Source organism: Brachycentrus maculatus, unplaced genomic scaffold (genome assembly GCF_059751285.1).
Source record: "Brachycentrus maculatus isolate JH-2025_06_01 unplaced genomic scaffold, ASM5975128v1 h1tg000010l, whole genome shotgun sequence".
Taxonomy (NCBI): Eukaryota; Metazoa; Arthropoda; class Insecta; order Trichoptera; family Brachycentridae; genus Brachycentrus; species Brachycentrus maculatus.
In genome coordinates this window covers 1,776,626-1,796,703 of record NW_028280764.1, presented here as the reverse complement: position 1 = coordinate 1,796,703, position 20,078 = coordinate 1,776,626, and the positions used below count along the sequence as shown (strand labels likewise).

Genomic DNA, 20,078 nt, shown 5'->3' with positions numbered 1-20,078 from the left:
TATCGTCTCATTTTAATATTCTATTCTAATGATATTTAGTCATGTGTTTCGGTGCGTATCAAGTCTTGCATATAATATAATACCTCACGTGTCATAGAATTTTCTAAAATCGTTTTATTTGACGTCAAATTCAAACATTCATATTGAGGCAAAACGAGATGGGGAGGAATGGGATATCTCATTCTTGTCCATTTTCTTGTTCTTGATTTGTAAATTGCTACAGATGGACTCATTTACTATGAACTGACCTAGACAGTGATAATAATGATTCTGCTCCTCATAAATAATTAATAATAAGTTGAAATATAATTATAACTTAATTTAACTTTAAAATTATACTTTTGTTTTTGTTTAATATTTAAGTTGTATGTTATAGTTTTTAAAATATTTTTCTTACATCATATTGTCCAAAAATAACTAAATAATGAGAATATAAACAAAATCCAAGCACTTTTTTTTAATTCATTGTCAAATTTCACATCAAACATCAGGTATCCCGTTCCGCCCCGGGTTCCCCTATGTTGTGAGCATAAATGCCATGATAGCCTATCGGTAATTTTAACCATAGAAAAAGTCGCAAATAACTAATATGTTCTAAAATGTCATTAGATTTCTGTCAACTGAGTTGAGTTTGGCGTGAACGCCGTGAGACTGTACTGGTAGAATAAAAATACGTTTATTATTGAACTATCCAGTCAAATTTTAAATGTTATTCAACATGGATACAGATTTTATTGAAATTAACGAAATCAATGGATTTATCAAATATTTACAAAGTGTAAGTACAATTTAAAAATTTCAGCGAGCCGTGTTTCGTTGTATTTTAAATACACTCACTTTATATGTTGATATTAGTTACTGTGTTTTACCTTATTAAAATTCGAAAATCCAATTCTCAATTTACGAATTTAGCTTAATCTTTTAAAACTAGCCAGAGCTTAGCTTATTCAAGACATATTATGTTCTTTATCTTGTATTTATAGTGTTCATAGGTATATATGATGGAGTAAAAACAACACAATTTCCAGCCATAATTATACCTATTGCGGACAGACAAAAAATCTTTATTCATAGTAAATTGTTCTCTTTATGTACTTTCTTGTTTATGTACTTTGTACAGTAATACAAATATATATATTTTTTTCAGATTGAATGGAGAGATCCGTGGCTAATGGGATTAATATTTTTCCACGTTTTAATAACATTGACTTGTCTTACTACTAGAAACTATGGAAATTTTCAAATAGTTTTATTTTTTTCATTATGTAAGTAACATAGTCATATTTTTCCTCAAATGAGTTTTACACAAGTTTGTATGAATACGGTGCCCCAGTGCTGTACCCATTGCTTTTATTTTCCTTTTCCTATCTACTTTTCCTTCTCCATATATTTTCCCTTGCCGCGGAAAGCTATTTACAAAAAAAAACTATTTAGTTATGATAAATATACTGAAAGTCTCTGACATAGTAATTAAAAGTTTGCTGTACTAAATTTTATTCAGATTCTAAAGTGATGTTCTGGTGTGGAAAACTTGTTAAATATTCCTAAAAAACATTACCGCATTTAGATACAGTATTCTTTCTGCAAATAGCCAGTTTAAAAGGTTTAAATAATCAACTAAATACTAAAAGAAGTTCGTCACACAGTAATTTACAAATCTCTGCATTTTTAACCTATGCTATAAATTTTAACTCAATGTTGTATGTATTAACTAATATATATTTAGTGTTTTACATATAACCTCAGTATTGATACTGGCAAACAGAAAGGCTTGAATTTCGGTTTTAAGAATTTTGCATTCAAATAATTTACCCATAAAAAAAATATGTATTTAAGAAGAAAAAAAAAACAATTACATTTAGTTACTATTTAGTAAATTAGTCATTAATCTTCACTTAGTTATCATTTTGACACCTTTTTTTTATATAATTCCGGAGAAACTTCCTATCATGTATAACCAAATTTACGCAATGTCGCAACATTACTAGAAACACCGAAAAACTTTTGAATTACATAAAACTGGTCAATTTAATGTTGAAAAATAAACTGCATATTTTTTTTAGTGCTAATGGTATTTTTCTCTGAGAGCATCAATGAATTCGCATCCAAAAACTGGACACTCTTTTCACGACAGCAATATTTTGACAGCAAGGGTCTTTTTATCTCCATAGTGTTTTCAGTACCATTGCTTTTAAACTGCATGATAATGGTGGTAAGTAGATAATATTTTTTAAATAATAATAAAATAATAATAAAACCCTTATCCGCACCCCAATGGTGCATAGGGCACTGCGTCATATAAACGCAGTGTTATCTTGATCATTTACACATGAAGGAAAGGTGATCAGCCCTCCGCTTCAGGTACCAGTCCAGGGTAATATTGAATAAATATAACAGTGAGAAAATCACTTATATTTATTTTACCCCCCTTGGGAATTGAACCCGGGACCTCCAGAACGGTAGCCGAGCGTGCTGACCATAACACTACGGAGGCGGACTAAATAATAATATTGAAAATGTATCGATTTTAGAATGTTTATTCTAAATATATATGCATACATATACATATAACTAGTTTTATTTCATTAATTGATTCGGCAGTCAGTATGTGATAATAATTATCCATTTTAAATTTAAATTTTACTTAGTTAATACCACTATTTCTTCAAATCTGTTGTTACATGTGTTTCGATGCATTCCGCATCAATTTCAAACACTGTGTACAGTTTAAAACATTGTTTGAAAATGATGCCGAAGGCATCAAAACGCGTGTCACAATATATTTTAAGAAATAGTGGTATTTATCAAGTAAAACTGAAATTTTAAATATTTTGTATTCAATTACAATACAATTTTCAAAAGAAGTCCAAGCACAAGTTTATTAGTAAATAAATACATTAAAGTAATTTTATATTCCTTTGCATTTTACGTTCGAATGTTTTTGTCAGCAAAAATTCAAAAACTTTAAACTTTATTACAATATTCCTTATGAACAAAAGAATCATTACAAAACAGATTTTGTATGGGCCACAACATTGGTGGTCATTACAAGGGGAGGTCATTACACATATAATAAACTGTACAAGACAAGAGGTTATTTAACAAAATATGTATACTGCATATTTTATTGTGAAAGCTTCTTCTTTCCTACTCACTTTATATACTTATTTGTTCGCCTTTGAATTTATAATAATCACAAATGCAAGCATCGAGTAATGTGACTTTTTATAATTTCCTGTTTTCTTTTGTAGGGAAGTTGGCTGTACCAATCTACTCAACTTATGATGAATTTACGTAAAGCTCAATTGAGGGAGCAATTAAAACGACAAAACAGCAGAAATGTAACCAACTCGCACGAAAAATCTGATTAGTCAATTTGGCAGTAATCATCGTTGTATTTCATATTTTTCTAATAGAGAAGTATTATTGCAACAAAAATGTTAAAATTACTATCACATGTAGAAAGTCACCAAGTGCATTATCCACACTAACATATGATTATACAAATAGGCCATAGTTTTTATTTTTGATTATACGAGTGCATAATTGAGTGGAGGTCTTGCCATATATAGATTTGTACATAAAGTATTTTTAAGTATATAATTATAATATGTAATTAATTTTTAAGAAGAATAAAGTTTAGTTATCGTGTTTCTTTGTGTACCGTATATTATAGTGACACAGTTTTTCATGTTTTCTAATATCCTATTGCAAGTACAATGATTGTATATTTTTATTTCTCACATTATTGGAAGACGGCTTTTATCACCTAATTTAATGTTATACATAACGCCTTTTTGTCCCTGTGCTACAAAATGTGTTTTAATGTACAGTAAATCCTCTATTATGACGGCAATGCATGTAAATAAAATGCGTATAGAAATCGTTCATTTACATAAAGTACAAACTTAAACTTTTCTAACCGAGTAGCTATAAGTATAGGTTTGCAGCAGTTATTTTACTAAGTCCATATTTGTTGTAATGTTGATGAAAAAAAAATATTTTCATAGTCTACTGCTTTCTTGGTACTTTTCTTTCACGTAGTATCTCAAATTGCTACAGTTAGCATGATCTCTGAATGACCTTGTTTTGTTATTTGTCATTGTCATTGATACAGTTTATAACAAAATTCTACTTCTCTACCCACATCGAATTAGAAATTAAGGGCAAAAAAAGAGGTTGCTGGGATATTCAATAAAGAAGAGTTTATGATAGCAAAAATTTTCAACAATTTTTTTTTCTCAAGCCATCGGATATTGTCGCCGACGGGATTTATAATTAAAACTCCTTCCCCGACTCTTTTTTTGGTATTTTTTTTCACTAGTCATGTTATATTGATGGATTGGGCGCCATGAAAACTTTCTGCACCAGGTCCCAAATAATTTATATCATTCGATGGAAAGAGTCCGTATGGTGTAATAAGGCTCATTTAACGCATAATAATGATGCATTTCAATTCATATACTTATACCTCTATTCAAGCTAATTTCTTTAGTCAAAATAGTTTTGTGGTTATATGCCATCTTGTCTTTGGGAAAAACAATTCATAGTAATCTGAATATGGTGTAATTAAGGCCCTTAATTCTCTGATGTCTATTTGAATCTAAAAAATCACCTTCAAAATAAATTTACATAAATGGAGATCTCATAAATAATGGAATTACTGTACATTAATTACATATATTACATGTGCTGAAAAAGATGATGAGATGATCTGTCAAAGTTTTTAAATTTTTCAAAAGCAATTTTAAATATTTTTTTATCCAATCAAATAATTATTTATCCTAAAGTTGTGACATCTGTTTACCTACTATCTAAAGTGTAAGGTTTTGAGGTACCTTTTTATATTCTTAATACATTATTTTAAAAAAATTAAGTGACTGGAGCAATCCTCAATTTAACATAAAATCAATTATGTACGTGTATACATATGTGTGTGTGTATTTTACAATCAGCTTTAATAGCTTTTTTATGCATTATTTTTTAATGATTTTTTCTGTATATATATATATATATATATATATATATATATATATATATATATGTTGAATTTATAAATTCGGTTAACTTCCATGCTCAATCTGACAATATTTACGTTTATAAGATTAATTATTAAATTAATATACATGTATGCTAGGCACTAAATTTCAGATTGAATCTAGTAATGAAAATACATTTCATCCACTTTTTTATGAAAACAACCGCCTAATTCTAATGTTTTCATTAGTCATGATAATATTTTTGCAATAAGTTTAGATGTGTCTAGTCAGCCAGATTGGCAATTAAAAGTAACTTGATTTCTGCACCACAGTGTGTGAAGTCCTAATTTAAAATAGAAACAATGAAAACTCATGTGGTGCTACTACAAATGTATCTCACACGCAGGTTTTTTCTGGTTTGTTCGAACTCATGCATTCATAATATACAGGCTGTCATGTATACTACTTTTTAAATTAATTCTTATTTTGCAGTAAAGAGACCTATATCAAAATCATGTGCATTTAAAGATATATTTTTTTAAAGTCACCAATTTGTTTCTATAATTATATCTATTGATTACATTTCCAGATAAGGATTAAGTTTTTCTCAAAGTATATTTTATACTTACATTTATATGTGAGTAATCTATCATTCACAATTGACAACGAAAATATCATGCTGAAATTTTATAAAAAATCATTTTGGACATGTCAAATTGATTTCATTTAATATTTTTGTTAATTTTTAATTAGAATTGATTGATAATAATCTGTCTTCAATTGTTCTATGCTCACAATTTTTATGGTAAAAGAGTGGCTTTTATAAATCCCTTTTTTATAAAAGTGAGAAAACTTGATATCATATTAGTCACTGGTAATATGTACTGGGTAACCACTTTGATATTGAATGTATAGGACTTTGTAACACTGCAATTTCTCCTATTGAAACGCTGTGCTTGCAACAGGTGCAAACGTACTGCAGTCTACTATCTGTTCATTATTGGAGGAGAACAAACTATTTTAGATGGAACGCGAACCATTGCACTATTGGGGTATGTGAACGCATTGACTAGTTTCATTGGCATAACACTACTTGTTTGTAATCACACACAACTTAAAGTGGTACATTTTACTACCAGCTTGTAATAACTTCAATTGTATATGATTATTACCAGCTTTGTTTTCGCAATAATTAAGTATTGTATTTTAAATAATTGGGCATTAGATCTTTACGCTTACTGAATAATTAAGCACTGTAGTTTTTTTTGCACTGTAGTAAATATTTACTAGACCTTGACTACTTCAGTTAAGAACTACAATGTTTTAGATTGCGTCTTGTATTTATTTTCTTGTTCTTAGCAGCAGTGCATACTTTTAGAATATGTTTTAAATTATGTGTTTTAAATACTAAACCTGACATAAAGTGCATCCCGAAAATGAGAAAATGATGCATTTCAATTCATATACTTATTAAAACAAATTTATGTAGTCAAAATAGTTTTGTGGTTACATGCCATTTTGTCCTTGGGGAAAAAACATTTTTTACTATTATTTCATTTTAAGTACTGATACATCGATCCCATATAAATATCACTAAGATATTTATCCTCAGGTACACATTGATTACTGTACCCAATTGCAAATGTTGTGGAATCTTGATAAAATTATAGAATTCATTATTATTATTGCCTTGCCTTGACATGTACCATATATATATATATATATATATATATATATATATATATATATATATATATATATATATATATATATATATATATATATATATATATATATATATATATATATATATATATATATATATATATATATATATGTATAATATATAAATAAAACCCTTATCCGCACCACAATGGTGCATAGGGCACTGCGTCATATAAACGCAGTGTTATCTTAATCATTTACACATGAAGGAAAGGTGATCAGCCCTCCGCTTCAGGTACCAGTCCAGGGTAATATTGAATAAATATGACAGTGAAAAAAATCACTTATATTTATTTTACCCCCCTTGGGAATCGAACCCGGGACCTCCAGAACGGTAGCCGAGCGTGCTGACCATTACACTACGGAGGCAGACATATATATATATGTATATGTATATATATATATATATATATATATATATATATATATATATATATATATATATATATATATATATATATATATATATATATATATATATATATATATATTCAAGGAGCAAACAATTTGTACTTATCTTGTACTTAACATATTCTGGTTAAACATCTGTTGGTAAAGGTTAGAGGTCTCACATTTATTATTATTTGTACAAAATACTCTTTATTATCTTAAAAATAAAATGATCTTAAATATCTTATTTATCACTATTATGTAGTTGTTTTCTTGTAACCATAACATTTGTCTATTTCATTAAGCAATTTAAATTAATGGTCATATTAGATACTTAATAATCTTTTTTATTCAACCACATATTTTTGTTTTGTGTAAATGAAGTCATACTTGCTTTACTTATTTATTAAGAATCCATAGTTAGTAAAACCTTCATGTCATTTTTACTTAACTAAAAATAAGGAACTCAATCAAGGTTTTTTAGTTTACATTGAAATCAAGTTTTTTTATTCATGTATCTCAAATTTATTTATATAATATGTATACTTCAGCAAAAAAATGCATAGATAATAAATATGTTCAATTATGTAATCTTGTTCTTTGGGATAATGGATATACACAGCAATTATGTATGTATGTACATGTAAATACGTATTCGTTATTACATTCTTAACAAACAGAAACAAAAACATAATAAATATATATGAGTATTGTACAACACATTCCGATGATCTAACATTATCAGGGTTCAAAGTGGCCCAGAACAAGCTAGAACACCACTCCGGTCCATATTAGGATATTGTAATTTGCTTCGGTTAGTTTAATTTTCTATTTCGAATCATGAATATATTCAAGTAAAAATGTATTGTAATAATAAATAAGAAACATTTATTTACTATTACAAACTTATTTTTTTACCAGTTTATGTTTTTAACTAATTACAGGCATTATTTGACAAAGTATCTGAAAAGTTCTTAAGGTTAAATAATAAAAATATAAATATCATATAAAAAAAAATACAAAGTTTTTGTAATTAAATTTATTTGTATTGGTAATCTATATTAATTTGTACTAACATCCAATAAATAGGATTACTGCATTCAGTGTTTTGTTATGAATTAATAGAATAAGGATCTTTAAGGGCCTCTAAAAACATTTGGTAACCAAACATGTTCATATTACATTACATATATTTTTCATGTGTATGTGCTTACAGTTTTCTTTGGTAACCTTTGTTTTTTTGCTACCTGATATAATAGCTTCTATTTCACTCAACGTTTTACTACTCACCTGTATTCTCAGTAGAATAAGATGTACTCTACCATCTTTCCAATTTGGTATTGAAGCTGATCGTTTAACATGCTCTTGATCATCTTGCATGCAAATATGAAACAAAGATGGGTTGCTTGCAAACTTATATAGCCCTACCACTAACAATCATCCCGCTGCTTGAAATTATTGGACGTGTGAAAACCAATAAGCGAATTAATAAAATGGCCGTGTTTTATAAATGTGATATAGACATAGACTGAATGTTATTGGTTACCAAAAAGTATTTATGTATTCACATATTGATTGGAATAATAAAGTAAAATTCATGAAACACGTCTTTGCATCTAACATATAAAAATATATTTATATGTGTATACATCTATGGAATCTAATATTATACATTACTAACAAATTCGAAACAAAGTTTATTATTTAAGTTTTTTTTTTTAAATAGTGTGTACAAGAAATGAAAATAAGAGAATCAGGTCACTCGTAGGAATGTCTCTTATGAAAAATGACAGAACTTTGCTTAAACCTTTTTTTGTACAGGGTGACGAATTTGGATCTGACTTTTTGAAATATATAGTACATTAGAATGGGACATGGTGGGAGGTTCCTGACTATTTCACATTGTTTTTGACAGCGGGAAGTTTGGTAATCATAACTACCCAGTCCGTTAAACATCATGTATTTATATGGTGGAACAGAAGAAGAACACGTGTTTCTCATGATTTCAAACTTCAATTTAGTATTTTATTATACTTGAATATACGTTTCTCATGACGTCAGGCGAAACTCACTTTTATTTGGATGGGGCAGTGATTAAGCAGAATTATGGGGTGACAATAAATCAAAGAGAAGTATGTATATCAACAGCCTCTCCATAGTAATACAGTAGCGGTTTGGTGTGGAGTTTCTAAGGTGGCTGTAATTAGACCCTACTTTTTACGGTTTTGGCAGTTACAGTTACCCCTAGCATTATGTTACTATGATCGAAGAATTTCTGAGGCCACACCTGTAAGAGAATGAATACGACACCGAAACAATGCGGTTTCAACAGGATGGAGCCACTTCACATATGGCTAAAGTATCCATACAGCCCGTTAACGCTCTGTTTCCTGGACTTGTGATCTTGCGCAGAGATGTCCCTTGGCGCGCTTACTCGCTGGACTTGACGATGTGCAATTATTTTTATGGGTTTACCTCAAAGCGCTGGTCTACAAGAATAGATCAGCAATCTGGTATGAAGTTATTGCGATTCCAGTCGACATACTACAATAAGCAATGCGGAACTTTCAGAAAACGTCAATCAACTAGGATGGCATTTGACAGAAGTTATTTTCCAAAAGTAACTTGTGCCACTTAAAAAAAATCTTCATTTTAAGAGACTGAATGAATATCTATACTGGTGACCAAAGATTATATACTCTGGTGACCGTGTACTCCTCTCAAGGTCGTCCCTAGAGAAGGCGAAATCTTTATAAAAAAAATTGGGAAGCTGACAAAGAAATGAAAAGGCAGCTTCTAAAACTAACTTTTAAATTATTCTTCAATTTTCTAGCGACCGCTTTTTGGGTTTCTTTAAAATTTTGACATGATGAAACTCAACGTAGAACTGACGTAATTTAGGCTTTCTCCAAAAATTAGTGCAAGAAAGATATCGTAATTAAGGAATTCGGTAATTTTATCCTCAGCCTTTCCTTAAGCGCGAAGCCCTGTGCCGCCGCATTTGTTGCACCTCTAAGCTCAGCTTATTATAAATAGTATGAGTACTTTATATGGTCATTACTCCAACTAGTAAGCAATTGAATTTGAAAAAAAAAGTATTTTTGTAGGTAGATACTTTTTTTTAACACGTAAGTACTTGTGAATATTTTTTTTTTACCATATGGCAGGAACTTTTGACAGAAAATTATAAAATATCAACCATTTTTTTCTATGACATTTACGAATCGTCTCGTATTGTGTAGAATTTTGCATTTAAGTTTGATGGATTTAAACCGTAATGTGATTGAATTGACGTTCCGATATTTTTTATAGTTCATAGTTTTTTAAAGCCTACACAACGATTACGTTTTCGTGTGTAAGGCAAGGATTAAAGGTTTTGTGTACGGTAATGCTTACGTGTTTTGTTATATCGTCCTCCAATATACGCATCAACTTTTACGCTTAAATACAGCAGGTTATGAAAATAATACGTCTTTATTTAAAGGTGTAACCTCTGAACAATGGGCGATCCCGGTCCAATACCCAATAGGTGGTTGGGATGTCCCAGAAAAGCTACCGACCTCATTGTTGGTAAATTTCTGGCGTTTAAGACTCCTCTGTCAACAAAATTTGACGCTCAGGTACCAGAGGAATGTCGTTTTCCACCCAAGATGCTACTTATGAGTATGAAAAGTTACAAGGTAATAAGACATATCTTTGCTTTTGTGACATTATGATATAATGTTTCTTTTGAATGTATTGTACGATATATTTTACCATTATATGATTATATATTATCATTATACATCGATACATGACCATTATAAGACCCTTCCCGCCTTGGCCGCCTCCGTAGTGTAATGGTCAACACACTCGGCTACCATACTGGGGGTCCCAGGTTCAATTCCCAGGGGGGGGGTCAAATAAATTTAAGTAATTTTTTCACTCTAATATTTATTCAATATCACCCTGGACTGGTACCTGAAGTAGAAGGCTGATCACCTTTCCTTCATGTGTTAACGATCCAGATAACACTGTGTTTATTATTATGCAGTGCCCTATGCACCATCAGGTTCAGATAATAGCTTAGGCATTTTTATGTTGAATTAATTTTTTTGTTATACTTGAATATCATTGCATTTTATTTCAAGCAATCATTACTATGCACAATTAAAGATAAATTTTATCAATTGATAGTTGTGGGAACAATATTTGGAATGCTGTTGCCTCATATTTATTTTTACTGTTCTATGTTTTAATGTTATTATAAATTTTTAGGTTAAACTTGGTCTTTGGATAGATTTGACCAACACTTCAAGATTCTATAGTAAGTCTGAAGTTGAAGAAACAGGCTGCAAATATGTTAAACTCCAATGCCGAGGTCACGGAGAAACTCCTTCAGAAGATCAAACAAGGTGAATATTACAGATCCATTAAGAGAGAGAAAAATGATAATAATTTCATAAATATTGTACTTCTTTACTGTTTATTTTTAGTTAACTATTTTTTTAATACTTTTTTCTGTGTTTCAGGATGTTCATTAATATGGTTTCTATATTCATCAGGAATAATCCATTGGAAGCCATTGGTATTCATTGTACACACGGGTTTAACCGGACTGGTTTTTTAATAGTATCATACATGGTGGAACAAATGGATTGTGGTGTCGACGCTGCTATACGAGAATTTTCAAGAGCGAGGTAAGCTCGACTAGCCCAAGAAGAATAACATTACATACATACCATATATTTAAAACACATGTCGCTGTTTGTCTCGCTTTAGTCAGAGTATAGGGTAACTAAAAATATGATGCCTCTTAGTTCTTCGGCAGGCGATACCCACGCTATGTAAAATTCACTCCAACTTCTATATTCGGTGTAAATAAAAATATTGTGAATAATTTTGGTTCAAAGGATTAACTAGTCCCTAAAAACAAATTAGTGACTTTATTCTTTACTTTTTGATTGTTATTTTTAGTGATTTGGAGTTTTAAATGAAAATGTCAATTACATTTGAAATATCTCCTTTAAATATAAAGTATCTCAAAATAGATATTCCTCCATAAAATATACCATGAAAAAGTTTGCAATTTATTTTATTTTCTGTTCATAGTTCATTTTTAATTAATGTATTACTTAGTAAATACCACTTTTTCTTAAAATCTACTGTAACACGTGTTTCGATGCATTCCGCATCATTTGTACGGTGTTTTAAGAAAAAGTGGTATTTTCTAAGTAATACATTAATTAAAAATGGATAGATTTTTACCACACAGTGACTGCCGATTCAATTAATGAAAGTCATAGTTTACTTAGTATACATAGTTCATAATAATATCTCTCCTAGAGCTCCTGGGATATACAAAGCTGACTATTTAGCCGAACTCTTCAAGAGATATGATGAAGTTGAAAGTACCCCAGAACCTCCACCACTCCCATCTTGGTATACAGGTATTGCAATGTTTTACGTATATTATTTAATGCTACATCTGGTTCGAATTGTAACATAAATGATTTCCAGTATTATTTATAGATCCATTTTGTATATTTTTAATTGTTTTACTTCTTTTCTTAGAATCTGATGATAGTGAAGGGAATGGAGATGGAGGTGGTGACCTTGTTGGCTCAAATGACAAAGCTGAGAGGTAATTGTTGGCTTACAAGTTATTACATTCCTGTGATTTATCCATCTTTAAAGTATCTAATGATCAATGATTAAAGAAAACACTTTGTTTTTTACCACTTGAGTTAAAAAACTCAAGTGGTAAAAAACGAAGTGTTTTCTTTAATCATTGTAACATGTCTTACCACAAAGTTAATGCCGAAACAATAAATAAAAAGATCTAATGATCAGTGGCGTGCACACAGTTTTTAATCAGGGTAGAGAGTAGACTTGGATAGTAAGATAAGGTAGACAATACTTAATAAGGCATAGTAGGCACTTATCGTGTTTCTATATGGAATGCTGGTAATCCAGGGTAGGCACCGCTTTTCTGCCTATATAAAATGCACGCCTCTGCTAATGATGCACCAAACCAGTCTTAACCTTCAAGTACTTGCTTACAGTTGAATCGCCTGCATTGTCGGTTATTATCACAGATAAATCTTTAGGTTTTTTTAAAATGATTGTCAAATAAATTAATCTGAATTACTAAGTTATGTATTGAATACTCTTAATGCTTTAATTTATTATGATATAATTCTATTTACAGTGGGAGTTCCGGATCGAAAGGAAAAAGGCGCAGAGAGTTTGTAAATAAAAATCCCGTATTTGTGCCGGGTGTGAAGGGTGTCAGTCACTTCACAGAACAGCCGAGGTTGGAGGAGATTCAGAGGAAAATACAGCACATGTGCGGGTGGGATAAATCTGGTTTTCCGGGATCTCAACCAGTGTCCATGGACACTCAGAACATTAGGAAGTTGCACGAAAAACCATACCGTGTTTCTTGGAAAGCAGATGGAACTAGGTAACTTCATGAACCTAAAATATTACCATTTCTTAAAATAATTGCCGCAAAAAAAAATATATTTCCTTGCGCACAACTAATTTTTTTTTTTATAATGAGGAGTCTTTTTTAGGTTTTGATTTTTAAAATTTGTTTTAGCAAAAATATTTATTTTGTATTTTTTTCAATGTTAAATAAATTTTCAAAAATTTTCAAAATATAGACATTTCAAATAACCTCTAAAATGTGCACGGATTTGTCATATCTCAGTAGTTGTTTCAGATATTTCACAAAGGATTTCCACTTTTGGGAAGAAATTGGAATAATCTTACTATTCCAATTTCTCTTATTATGTTCTTATTAATAATCTTATTATTCCAATCATAATTGGAGTCATGACTCAGTCCGGACAGGGGTAGGCAGAGAGAATAGAGCGCCACACCACTCTGTCCTTGCAAACATTCTTCGCCTCTTCCACGTTCATGCATCTCCTCATACATACCCGCCGATTGTTACGACTCCTCACCTGACCACTTTCAAGTATTTGGCATACCTGATCGTGCCATGTTTTTCTCGGTCTTCCTCTGCTTCTTTTCCCACTAACATTCGCCTCATAAATTTGTTTTACCGTTCTTTCCTCACTCATGCGTTCTACATGTCCAAACCATCTCAACACACCTTTCTTAATTTTATCGATAATGCTTATCTCAGCTTTGCATTCCTTCCTTATTTCACTATTCGCACATCTATCATACATCGTTTTGTCGCACATTCTTCTGAGAGATCGCATTATTTTGATTTAACATTATTTTGATGCACAATACATAGTAACAGGATTAGGATTTTAAAATCTCCTTCAAATATTCAATACTTTTTAATTATCCACGATTAGTGAAAATGCACTATTGTGTTCTTTCAATACACACCCTTTGAAATTCGACATCAGCTCTACATATTTGGACACGCATCAACATATTTAAAACTGCTCACATTAGAACTATTTCATAGCTTAATTTGATTATAATCTCTTATCACAGTCTCACTTCGGCAAGAACATAATTTGATTACCAGTAATGCTGTGAGAATTTTGATTAATACTTTTCAAAAGTTTAATAATTTGCTAAATATGGAAAATTTTCCATGTGGCATTCGTATGGTGTGTTCTTCCCATTGTCCCTAAAACAGGTGTTGCAAAATGCACTAACAGGAGAATTAAAATTTGTATTTTAAAAGATAATATGGATTTTTTTCCTTCCTCTTAAGGTACATGATGCTTATAGATAAAGAAAATGAAGTTTATCTATTTGACAGAGATAATTGTGCCTTTCTGGTGAAAGGATTCAAATTCCCAAGGAAAAAAGATCCTAATTCTCATCTTGCCAATACACTTATTGATGGAGTAAGTAAATAAATTGTTCATTTTGTTGGATTATGTATGTATTATGTAAACTTACATTATTGCTGCCATTAGTCCGCCTCCGTAATGTAATGATAATGTTAGTAGTGTACTGGAGGTCCCGGGTTCGATTCCCAGGGGGGATCAAATAAATATAAGTGATTTTTTCACTCTTATATTTATTCAATATTACCCGGACTGGTACCTGAAGCGAAGGGCTGATCACCTTTCCTTCATGTGTTGATGATCAAGATAACACTGCGTTTTTATGGTGCAGTGCCTTATGCACCATTGGGTGCGGATAAAAGTTTGAAAAAGGAAGAATATTATTGAATCTATAAATACTGTACCTGACACTCGCAGTTCTTTCTGATTACATATGCCATATTATGATAATGAGTGATTTGATACAATTTTAGGAAATGGTTATTGATAAATTGAATGGACAAACCTTCCCTAGATATCTATGTTACGACATTATTAAATTTGAGGGACAGGATGTGGGTAAATTAGCTTTTTATCCTGACAGACTAAGATGTCTTGAAAACGAAGTCATCGGACCGAGGTAATCTTATTTGGTTATAATTTATATATTCTTCAAGTGCCTTGTCTTCTTTTGCGGAGACTGGTGATTACCATGGCTTTGGTGTCCCTGTCTAGCGCCATCCAAAATAGTTATTGGACTCCCCCAATATTTCCTCTTTGATTATTACGATAATTTTATAAAAATATATTTTTTATGTGAAAGATATTTTCATAATTTTCTGTATTTTACCTGCGTTTTTAAATTTTATAAGTTAAAAAAAAAGTTTTTTACCTGATATTGCTTGCAAAATTCAAATAATTGCCTGCGTTCTGGCCAAATTTGTCTGGAAAATATCCTGACAAAATGTGTTAATGTCAACATTTCAAATGCATCAAGACAATTTTTTCAATGCAATGAAATAAATCCACAATTATTTTGGTAAACGTGCTTTTCATTCCATGAATTATGTTATTTCAGAACCCAAGCAAATATGGATGGACGAATTGATAAACTCAAAGAACCTTTTAGTATAAGACCAAAACAATTTTGGGATTTGACACAATCTGCTTCATTATTAGGAGAAAAATTTGCTAAAATGTTGCTTCATGAACCGGATGGCTTAATATTCCAACCATCCAAAGAAGTGAGTATCATTATTCCATATTCTTCTTCTTCTCTTCTCCGTCTTATTCCTCATTGCTGAGGGTTGTGACCCTTGCAGAAGCAATGACTCTTCTCCAGTTATCCCTTGACTGCGCTGCACGTAGCGCTCCAATAATTCCATATTACAACATACAATATTACAAAGGTCAATATGTAATACAAAACTCAAATATAATCTTTTTTATTTGATTGAATGAACCCCTGAAGGCAATATGTATATGTATCAAGAAATATTAGATGTCTCAACAGATAAAAGCAATTCACAGATCTTACAATCTGGCATTGGCTGGCTAAAGTCATTACTTTATACACTATGTAACGTTCTGCCCATTATTGAGCATCCATATTACCCCAATTTTCGAATGTTGTATATTTTCAGCATTGTTACAACTGCATTTGTATCTCAGATGGAATTGACTGATGAAACTGCCACCTGTAAAAGTGATTAGAAACTTTCCCCTCTAACCATAGCCGACAATTATACCCAATCTGATGGTCAAAATCTGAGTACAATGTAATAAAAAATATTGTTAATAATCAACTGGTCAAAGAAATATATAATTTGAGAAAATATTTGAGACATCTAATAAATGTTGAAATAGGTGATAATAAATGTTGAAACACACTATACATATATAAAAATCCAGACAATAATCAATATGGGCAAAATAGTGCACATTCTCAAGTGTATAAAGTTATCACTAAAAGCCTGTCAATGCCAGGTCGGCAGACTTTCATGTTACCTTTGCATAAAAAAGATGCTTCATCTCCGTCGGGGCATCTAATATATCTTCAATTATAGATCTTGTGATTTTATGACTGTTAGATTTTTATATACATGTATCTTTTTAGTCCTATATGGCGGGAAAGTGTGATGATGTTCTAAAATGGAAGCCTCTGAATATGAACAGTGTTGACTTTAAATTGAAAATAGTTGTTGAAGGGGGTGTAGGGTAAGACATATTTCTTATAATACATATTTTGTAGAACATTATCAATATATATTTCTTTGTTACACTATTATTTTTTTGTTTTAGAATCTTGCCGCGTAAAATAGGACAGTTATTTGTAGGACAACTAGACATACCATTTGCTCAAATGAAGTACACAAAGAACCTTAAAGATTTAGATAATAAAATTGTTGAATGCAAATACGAAAATAACCAATGGATCTACATGAGGGAAAGGACTGACAAGTCTTACCCTAACAGTTACACAACAGCGAAAGGTCAGCTTAACATTTACTGTTTTTACTATTCATGTAACTAATTTATTTATTTTAATTATCTAATTTTAAAATTTCAACATTTTAGCTGTGTGGAATAGTATCGTTGATCCAGTAACTCAAGAAAAACTTTTAGAGTTTATAGATAATCATCGATTCATAGATGACTCTGATGTTATGCCCCCTCCTAAAAGGCGGAGATAAGACTGCAATCTCAACTAAAATTTATCTTAATTTAGTCACTCTTTAAATCTTCTTAATGTAATAAGAAACGTGCATATGTATTATCAAGTGCTGTTTCACGATCATGGAGAAATACTTGTGTTTTTGGTCGATTAGTAATTGCAGAAAGATATCATCAAAATATTTATTTTTATTTATATTGATTTTATTTTACTATCGAACACAATACTTGTGATTTATTATTGCGATGCTGGTTTGAAGTTATTAATTTGTTTATTAAATAAGTCTAACATTAGTTATTATATAACAATTATAAAATTTTGTAACAATATGATCTTCATAATTGTGATACACGTTTCAAATATTTCAATAACAGAAAATGATACATATTTACTTATGTATTTATTCAGTCACCTACATGAATATTTATTCAGACTATGTATTTGTAACAATTTAAATATCTTATGGAGTATGAATAAATATAAAGACCCATTTATTATATTGTGTATTATTATTAATTGAAGTAAATACAACAGCGTTTATAGTAGATTTATTTCCAATAAATAAAGTGATTACAAAGATGATTGACTGTTTATTATCTGCCACCTACTTTCACCATTTTCACTGGTTTCCAAAACTTTTCCTTCTTTGGTAATTTTTTTAAGGTGATGATTCACATTAAAAGCAGCCGCTGGCCATAATTCCTTTGGTGTATCTTCGTATATAATTGCTACCAGTTCCATTTCAGTCATAGGTTTGTACATTTTATTAAGAACGTCTAAAATTTGTTGTTCTCTTTTATTTCTATGAGCTATATAATATTCAATCCTTTCGATTGGGTCCTATAATATAAATATTATTGTTATTAACATTGTGATTAATATACAAATACCTACATTATACTTTTGTTATTTTAACTTTATGTAGATTTTTCTCAAAAAAATATTTATTAAAATTATAAAAATACACTATTAGGAAGAAGAAATAATCAACAAAAAAAATAGCTTATGATATATGTATTTAATATACTATAAAAAGTTTGCAGAAACCACTAATATGAATATAAAATATGCAATGTACCAATTTGCGCAGTGAAACTCGGTCATGACCTCATTCACATTACACATAAAATGCCTGACAAAACTGCGACTTCTATTTGTACAATTTCAGTGTCTTGTGTTAAAAATAGTCTTTCTGCTTGATGTGTTTATTGCTTAGAACTTATTAAAAGTAGTAAATAATAAAAAAATTGGCTATTTCTTAGGACTAGTTGGCTAAGCCAACTATGTATTGGGTCTTAGGAAATACAATATGTATGAGGATTAACAGGCGCTATAGCATAGTTAAATTGTCGACAATTACAAAATGAATTTAAAAAAATATTTATTTTCCATCAGGTATTTGTGATTTTTTTTCACATTAACTTTCCCTATCCCTACGATCCTCTAAAAATAGAGGTTTTACGGGTTAAAATTGCTTTTTTTTAAATTGGGTCGAAAAGTACAAGCTACTTAAAAAAAAAATCCGGTTTAACGATTAAGCTGGCTAACCGCAACTAGTGGCCAACTGCCAACTAATTGGCATTGGTCAACCGGTTCTTTAGTTAATAATTTATGAAAAAAGTATGTACCTCAATAATGTTACCATGGCCAGGATAAATAGTTTTAGGCTTCAGTTGTAGAATTTTATTCAAACTATTCATATAGGTGTAAAGGTCTTCGAATACTGCAGTTCCTTCACCGAGGATACAATCTCCGCTGAAGAGGGCGGAATCCTCTTTCAACCCAATTACAACGTGATCCGTGGTATGTCCAGGAGTGTGGTGGATTTCCAAGGTGGCCCCTTCTACCTGCATCACCTGACCATCGTGCAACCAGTTTAAATCAATTGATTTAGGAAGCTGTTCGTCAGGGTTATCTTCTAAACTTCGTTTATGTTTCCATATTTTACAATCGGCTAGAAGAATATGGCGTTTATAAAAATAATTCATGTATGGACAAGCAAAAAAAGAATGAAAAAAATACTTACGCGGAAGATGTTTCAAAATGTCCTTTACTCCACCAATATGATCATGATGCCAATGTGTTATTACAACATGCTCCAAGTATATATTTTCTTCATTTATAACGCTCAATAAAGATGACGTATATTGTGGGACATTTTCATCTCCAGTATCTAATAAAATTCGCCTTTAAAAAAGTGTTAGAATATGAACCATCCTGATTAAATTTATTGTAATACTCAAGAATTAGAAGAAAAAAAAACCTTTTGCCTGTTCCTACGATATAAGTGTTTGTTCCTTGAAGAGTCATGGGACCAGGATTACATCCTAAAATTCTAATTACTCGGGTAGATAGTTTAGAAAGAACGGGAATAATAGCGGCCATTATTAATTAGGTACATATATATTACTAAACATTCAGATTGGAGAATATTCCAAAGGTCAAATTCTAGTTAAATGTTTATTCGCTGGTGATAAGACGATTTCTATCTCCTATATATTTTCTATTTTGACAGGGACCAGCGATGACGATTTTTGACAGTTGAATAAACATTGCCAGACTATA

General features: G+C 30.6%; 3 protein-coding genes across 4 annotated transcripts; 2 read left to right on the top strand and 1 right to left on the bottom strand.

The window, feature by feature from the left end:
• Positions 1-611: 611 nt before the first annotated feature.
• On the top strand, positions 612-6,729 carry Tmem18 (transmembrane protein 18). Its single transcript, XM_088262020.1, has 4 exons — positions 612-778; positions 1,148-1,265; positions 2,064-2,212; positions 3,252-6,729. Exons 1-4 carry the CDS (start codon positions 707-709, stop codon positions 3,369-3,371), a joined length of 459 nt encoding a protein of 152 aa, XP_088118146.1. The 5' UTR covers positions 612-706; the 3' UTR covers positions 3,372-6,729.
• A 3,575-nt stretch (positions 6,730-10,304) lies between these two features.
• mRNA-cap (RNA guanylyltransferase and 5'-phosphatase mRNA capping enzyme) lies at positions 10,305-18,095 on the top strand. 2 transcript variants are annotated; one of them, XM_088261705.1, is made up of 13 exons: positions 10,305-10,474; positions 10,579-10,774; positions 11,352-11,488; positions 11,606-11,773; positions 12,420-12,523; positions 12,648-12,717; positions 13,285-13,539; positions 14,782-14,917; positions 15,334-15,479; positions 15,918-16,083; positions 16,956-17,056; positions 17,141-17,331; positions 17,417-18,095. In XM_088261705.1, the coding sequence occupies exons 2-13, from the start codon at positions 10,595-10,597 to the stop codon at positions 17,530-17,532; spliced, it is 1,770 nt and encodes a 589-aa protein (XP_088117831.1). In that variant the 5' UTR covers positions 10,305-10,474; positions 10,579-10,594; the 3' UTR covers positions 17,533-18,095. The 2 variants fall into 2 exon arrangements, with proteins under 2 accessions (XP_088117831.1, XP_088117825.1); XM_088261699.1 differs by having other exon boundaries at positions 10,305-10,479.
• On the bottom strand, positions 18,047-20,033 carry LOC148313556 (beta-lactamase-like protein 2 homolog). The gene is made up of 4 exons (XM_088261742.1): positions 19,777-20,033; positions 19,540-19,700; positions 19,142-19,467; positions 18,047-18,353 (listed from the first exon to the last, which is right to left on the bottom strand). Exons 1-4 carry the CDS (start codon positions 19,896-19,898, stop codon positions 18,084-18,086), a joined length of 879 nt encoding a protein of 292 aa, XP_088117868.1. The 5' UTR covers positions 19,899-20,033; the 3' UTR covers positions 18,047-18,083.
• Positions 20,034-20,078: the final 45 nt, after the last annotated feature.